The sequence below is a fragment of the Phascolarctos cinereus genome, unplaced genomic scaffold, assembly GCF_003287225.1.
Source record: "Phascolarctos cinereus isolate Bilbo 61053 unplaced genomic scaffold, phaCin_HiC Scaffold_3;HRSCAF=262, whole genome shotgun sequence".
Lineage (NCBI taxonomy): Eukaryota > Metazoa > Chordata > Mammalia > Diprotodontia > Phascolarctidae > Phascolarctos > Phascolarctos cinereus.
This window is the reverse complement of record NW_027555736.1, coordinates 174,055,378-174,062,722: the sequence shown is the minus strand read 5'-3', so window position 1 is coordinate 174,062,722 and position 7,345 is coordinate 174,055,378. Positions and strand designations below refer to the sequence as shown.

Here is a 7,345-nt window from a genome sequence, read left to right as displayed (position 1 = left end):
AGTGACCACCAGAAGGGGTAGAAAACTCCTAGCTATCTCCACCAAACTGACCATTCTTCTGAGAATTCTAGAGAGCTTTTGGTGGAAAAGAAAGGAAATTTCCTTTTCCTTCACCTAGTCACTCAAAACGAATGCTACCCTGAGAACAATGGGCTTTAGATGCATCTCCTATTGTAGATAAGGTTAGACTAGCCTCACAGCAATTCCAGCAAATGTTGGATGCCGGCCAGTGCTGCAAAAGCCCTTAGCCCCTGGAGATGAAGGCCCCTCAGAGTCTTTTTTTTAAATTTTAAATCAAGCAAGAGGTGACAATCCCCCCTACTCTGGTAGATTTCTCCAATTATAATTACTTACAACTCAGAAATGCCATTGTTTTTTCTGTGATAAACATTAACTACGGTTTTGCTTAAGGAAACACTGGGGCAAATAAGGGAGAGTTCACCCAGTACATGGGTAAGGACATTGTTATTCCGATAACCAGGAAGATTTTTAAAAAAAATTAATTCCATGGTAAATCTTTCTTAGGGAATGTCATACTCAGAACTGGAGCTACTCAAATCACCATGATTTGAACTCTATTTCAAATGACAGAGGACATTAAAGTAGATAGACTGGACCTAGCCTCAAGAGGTTTTCATTCAAATCCTAATTTGGGCATTTAATAATCATAAGAAAGTCACTTAACTTTTCCCAACAGGCTTCTTTAGCTGTAAAAGTGAGAAAATATCTGCACTATCCACCTCTTTGGATTATTACAAAGAAGTGATTTTGCCTCCCCCAAAATACTATACCAATAAGAATTCTTATTATTGGATATTATTATATACATAGCATTATTGTATAATATTATATATTATATAGAGATAGATATTATTGTCATTATTACTATTATTACTATTATTATACTTTGTAAATGACCAAGAATTTGACCTGGTTTCAGTTAAAGGTGCTTTGGAATTGGGAGTCATACATTCCCATGGCAAGGCATGTAGCTTCTGCTGTGTTTTTAAGGATAGGACCTGGTCACCCCTTGTCTTCCTAAATGACTCAAAAATGAATGGGAACCACCTTTTAGCATATGGAAAATGAGGAAAGATGGGATTACTTCACTGAAGCACAAGACCTTAGGTAGAAGCACACAAATCACTTTATGACCAGGGCTAGAAGGAGCCGTAAAGGTCACAGTCCACCTCATTTTACAAATGAAGAAACTGAGAATGTGTGACATGCCTGAAATTCATTCCAGCTAGATCTCTAGTTTATTGACTGACTGACTGGTCCCACTCTTCTCTGCCCTAGTTAGGCCACATCTGGGGTATGACATTTAGGAAAGATAATGACAAGCTGAGGTATGGTCAGAATGTTGATGAGGATCAGCTGAAGACTTTGGGTCATCATGGTAGTCATGAAGTATTGGAATGGTTGTCATGTGGAAAAGAGAATAAATTTGCTCTATTTGGCAGTAGAGGGCATTATTTGGAAAAATAGAAGTTGTAGAGACCAATACAGAGTCTATGTATGAAAAAACTTCCTAACAATTACAGGTATTCAAAAGGAAGGAAGGAAATTTATTAAATATACTGTGATAAAGTAAATATTACCTCATTTGATCCTCACAACAACCCTGGGAGGTAGGTACTATTATTCTTTCCTATTATAGGGCTGAGGAAACTGAGCTAAACAGAGGTTAAATGACTTACCCAGTGTCACACAGCTATTAAGTGTCTGAGACTGAATTTGCATCCAGGTCTTCTTGACTCTAGGCCCAGTGCTATACACATACTGAGCTGCTTCTTAAAAAAAAAAAGGTGCTCAAAAGTAGCTTTTACTATCTTATGAAGTATGGAGTTCCCTTTTACAGGAGGTCCTTGGATTGGATAGACATTTCTTGAGGATAGTGTATGTAGATAGGATTTTCAGTCAAATATAGGTTAGGCTAGGTGGTGTGTGAACTCCTTTCTAGTTCTGAGATTCTGTGAGTGCATTCATTCTAAGGGAAAAGAAGAAACAAGCAGCATATTCAGGTTTAATAGTAAACCAGTACAGACTAGGAGGCAGAAAAATTAGGTCACTCCTGCCTGGGCAACAGGATTACCCAGTTTCTGACTTGGGTTGAACAGCATCAAATAATGCCTTAGAAAACCATTTTTGGATTCTCCCATTCCCAGCCTTGTCTGGGTTATCTGTGTGAAGTTTCTTAGTAAGTTTACATCAGTGAAAGAATGACATAACTTCACAGTAAGAGAAGGGTAGAAGTGAAGGAAGGAGGCTCTTTGTTTTGAAGGCTTCGACTTCTACACCTGGATTTTAGCTGTTCTTTAAAGATGACCCAGCTCCATCTAGTTTTAGTGTACTCTCTATGAGGGAAGAAAGTGAGGGGGATAGAGATAGGTAAGTACCTAGATTTGTATTCTTTCACCATAACAATCTCTCCATTGTTCAACAGGTGAGAAAACTGATGGCTATGGGCAAGAATCAGAGTGGTGCTGTGACTGAGTTCATTCTGGCAGGCTTCCCCACTCTTCACAGCATGCAAACTGAGCTCTGTTCGATATTCCTGCTAGTGTACCTGCTGACCCTAATGGGCAACATGGTGATTATAAGTGTGGTAGGAGTTGATCCTCGCTTGCAGACTCCTATGTACTTTTTCCTGGGGAACCTGTCATGCCTGGAGATCTTGATTACTTCTGTGATTATTCCTAAGATGCTGACTAACTTCTTTTCAGGTCAGCATACCATCTCTTTCACTGCTTGCATTACTCAATTCTATTTCTACTTCTGCCTTGGAGCTTCTGAGTTCCTGCTACTGGCTATCATGTCTGTGGATCGTTACCTGGCTGTCTGTCATCCCTTGAGATATCCCATACTGATGCGTGGGGCCATATGCTTACGATTGACTCTGGTCTGCTGGGCAGGAGGCCTTCTCCCTGTGCTTGGTCCTACAGTGGTTGTAGCCTTGCTTCCTTTTTGTGGCCAGGATCTGGTGATCCAACACTTCTTTTGCGACAGTGGCCCCTTGCTTCGCCTGGCATGCACCAACACCAAACAACTGGAAGAGGCTGATTTTGCTCTGGCCTCAGTGGTCATCATAGTCTCCCTTTTGCTTACTGCCACTTCCTATGGTCACATTGTTTTGGCTGTCCTTCGAATACCCTCAGCCTCAGGCCGACAGAAGGCCTTCTCTACCTGTACCTCCCACTTGATGGTAGTCACACTCTTCTATGGAAGTGCCATCTTCCTCTATGTCCGACCATCACAAAGTGGTTCTGTTAGCACAAACTGGGCAGTGACAATAGTGACTACTTTTGTGACACCACTAATGAACCCTGTCATTTACACCCTTCGAAATGAACGAGTGAAGGTAGCCTTAAGGGATATGCTTAAGAAGGGGCTAACAGCTTGTTCTGGGCATCTCTGATATTATTAGAGCTAGATTAGGAAAAAGAATGAAATGAAGGGGGAAGGGTCAGAGGAAAGAGTAGATCTAATTTATCTCTGCATTCTGCCTGTAGTTTTGGTACTGCATGAGAGTCAGTCTTGTCTCCATATCTGATAGATCTTCACTCTTGGAAAAACTTTCTCACTACCATTTTCATTCTACTAACATTTGCAACAGCAAACTGCAGAATTCTAGAGCTAGCAAAGACTTCAAAAGATCATCCAGTCCTTATTTCTTTTTATTTCTTTTCTCAAGGAAGGTTTCACAAGCCAAAACAAGTAATCATTGTCACTACCAATTACAAATATCAACTGAATTTTCCAACAGCCTTTGGGGACTCTTTCTGATTAAATAAACTTCCATAAAGTCAACAAGTTAGCCACAGATATGAAGGATTACAAATCCGCTTACCTAATGTGCACAGGAAGAAGTGCCAGTAGATTAGGTATGCATAGACTATGCCCTGAGTCTTTTTAAATCTGGTTGCTACGGCTAAATATTTGCCATCAGATGGAAAAGAAGTAAAGAAAATTGAACTGAGGGACTGCTTTCCAACTCTACAGAAATGCCAATAATCATGGAAGGTTGAGATCCCTGAAGGGCTCAAGGGGAAAAGCCTTTGATCAACTCTTCTGCTTCCCATATTTCATCTTCATCTCACCTCAGGTAAAAGTTTGGTGGAAGACTATTTTATTTCTTCTCACTGGGATACATTTCCTTTAATTGTATCACTTTCCCCCTCTGTCCTTTCTTGAATTCATATTTACTTTTACTGAAGTTGGGGTGGGGATGAACTTATTCTGACGAATACTGACAATTTTTTTAAATGATTGTAAATACAGTACAGTAATTACTGGCCAATTGAATATGATAAATAATAGTAGCTCCTATAGTTCCTTCTAAAAAATGTGTTCTGTAATTTTGCAACTATCTATACCTCATAGGATGCTGGGGAACAGATGAGCTCATGCCTTATAATGTACTCGGAGGCCGGTATAAAAGAAAGATAACAAATAAGGTGATGTTCATCAATGAGAAACTAATATCAGATAGTGATGGAGAAATAAGTGTACCGAAACGTTCTGGATAAAGGACAATTAAATTCAGGAGCTCGGTGAGTAAATTGATTTCAAGATGATCCAAAAAATAGGCACATTGAAAAGCTTTAACACCACTGGGAAACAGTGGCTGATAGAAACAGTCTCCAATTTCCAACTGCCTATCTAACATATCAAAGTGGATGTCCAGTAGAAATCTTAAGCTCAACATGACCAAAACTGGACATATTATCTTTCCCCCCACCAATGCCCACCCCTTTCCAAAAATTTCTATTATTGGGGAGCACCATCAGCCTCCTAGTCCCTCAGACCCACAACCTAAATGTCATCCTACACTCCTCACTATCCTTCAACTCCTTTATCCAATTTGTTGCCAAGGCCTTTTGATTTTATCTTTACGTCATCTCTGAAATATGGCCCATTATAACTTCTGATACTGTTACCACTCTGGTGCAGGACCTCATCACCTCACATTTGGACTATTTAATAGCCTGCTGGTTGGTCTGCCTGCCATATATCTCTCCACAATCCAATCCATCCTCCGTTCAGCTGTGAAAGTGATTTTCCTTACTTGTAGATCCTACCATGTCATCCTCCTTCCTGTTTAATAAACTACAGTGGCTCCCTAGCACCTCCAGGATCAAAAACAAAAGCCTCTCTTTGGTGTTCAAAACCCATCATAACCTATCTTTCCCCTGCCATTCCAGTCTTCTTGCACCTCTTCCCTATATACTCTTTGATCCAGTAGCCTGGCCTACTTTCTGTTCCCTGGACCAGTCACTCACTCTCCTAGGCCTGGAATGCCTTCCCTCCTCATCTCTGTCTCCTGGATTTCCTGGAATTCTTCAAGTCCCAGCTAAAAACCTGTCTACAAGAAGTCTTTCCCAAACCATTTTAACTTTAGTGTCTTCTCTTTATTTATTATGTCCCCTTTATCCTGTTTATAGCTTGTTTGCACATGATAGGAATTTTTAATTTCCTTTCTAGTAGCTTTAGGAAAGCTGCCCCCCCTTTTTTTTAAAGAAGAATCAAATAAATAACTGAGACTTTCCTTATAGTGTAGAATTTAGCTGCACTTCCAGTAGTTTAATGCAGATAATTAACTGGTTGGGGTAAAAGAATCCTTAACTCCCCTTTGTGATAATGATTACCTAGCTAGTTGTAATTTCCAGAGTAACTCCTCTCAGTGTTTGTTGATCAATTTACAACTTGACCTCTTATAATTTTTCCCCTTATGCTATCTTTTCCATGTAGACCATGCTCTCCCCTAGAAATTTTATGTTTATCTTTGAAATATAAATCTTTTCCTTTCCCTTTTGGCAGCCATAAAATCCAATTGTACCTTTTTTTTTTCCCTGACAAAATTAGCCTCTATATAAGTCATATGAAAACTCTGTTTGGCAATCAATGGTCATTTTTAGATACCATGAGACTATGCTGAGCATAAAATAAACTGGCTAATGAAATGTTTCTGCATGTTGATAAATATGATCGGCAGTAGTACCTATCAATGAATCCTTGGATATTTCCAAATCACACATATTTATTTGCATGCTATCTCCCCCATTTGATTTTTTTTTGGCTAGGCAATGGGGTTAAGTGAGTTGCCTAGGGTCACACAACTAGTCAGTGTTACCCATCTGATGCTGGATTTGACTCCGGGACCAGTACTTTATCCACTGAGCCACCTAGCTGCACCTCCCCTATTTGATTGTGAGCTCCTTGGGGATAGTAACTGTCTTTTGCCTTTCTTTTTATTAGCAGCACTTAGCACAGTGCCTAACACATTGTAGATGCTTAATAAATGCTTATTGCCTTATTGTCATATCTCTAAGATTTCAATATGTGGTAAGAATGCTGTTTTTTTTTCCTTTCCTGTTACACTGCTACCTCCATTCTTATCACATATACTCCCAATGCTTTCTATCTAAAGAAACCTTGCAAAGGAATGGAGAAAGAAGCAATGAGGAGGGGCAGGTTATGTTAGGAGATCTAGATTTTCAGAGATTTGCTGAGGTCAACGAACACACCCTTACTTGACTCAGAAATTCCTAGGGAGTGGGAGAAATCCAGAAGAATGGATTTTTCCCAACTGCCAGTGACCCAATAGTGACATAAAACTGAATCTTGTCATTTATATGAGTGGAGAGGTTAACAAATAAACCAAAATGTTTTTGGACAGAGTGAAATGCTTTGATCTCCTTGGTAAAAACACTTCCTCCAAAGATGTAAATTGTAACACATCTTGTCATCCTTTGCAAATCTTGTCCATATTGTCCCACATATCCTCCAGAGGTTTGGGGGTGGGGGTGGAGTCTTCCTCTGGATCTCATGACATTATATGGATCTCAGTGGAGTAGAAGAGCTAACCAGTGATTATCCCTCATTTTTCACAAGACCAGGTCTTATCACATTTCCTGGTAGCATCCTTCACAATATTCCTTTTACACTATTTTTACTAGTAATATGTATCAGTCAGTTTGTGCCAACTACTTGTGCATATGTCCATTACCTTTGGCTGACCCTCTTCTTAGAGTGATATTTCATGACTTACAGTCTCACAGCATCACTAGAAGAATTTTTTAAAGATAGCTTTTATTTGAAGGTGGAAGTTTGAGGTCATTAAAAGTACTACACAGGCAAGAATTAGGCTTAGATATCATACCATAAATATCAGTTCATATACTTTTCATAGCTATGGATAGGAGTTGCATTCTTAAGCAAACAAGAGATAGACAACAGAACGAAACAAGCATTTATTAAGCATCTACTATGCACCAGGTACTGTGCTTAGAGGTGCTATTATTATCCTCATTTTACAGGTGAAGCGACTGAGGCAGATAGCAGT

At 39.5% G+C, this 7,345-nt stretch overlaps 1 protein-coding gene across 1 annotated transcript; it reads left to right on the top strand.

Moving 5' to 3' along the window:
• The first annotated feature begins 2,455 nt into the window (after positions 1-2,455).
• Positions 2,456-3,418, top strand: OR6S1 (olfactory receptor family 6 subfamily S member 1). Its single transcript, XM_020984113.2, has one exon. The coding sequence runs from the start codon at positions 2,459-2,461 to the stop codon at positions 3,416-3,418; it is 960 nt and encodes a 319-aa protein (XP_020839772.2). The 5' UTR covers positions 2,456-2,458.
• The last annotated feature ends 3,927 nt before the right edge of the window (positions 3,419-7,345 follow it).

Coding starts and splice junctions, on each gene's coding strand:
- OR6S1 (XM_020984113.2), top strand. CDS start 2,459: ATGGCTATGGGCAAGAATCAGAGTGGTGCTGTGACTGAGTTCATTCTG.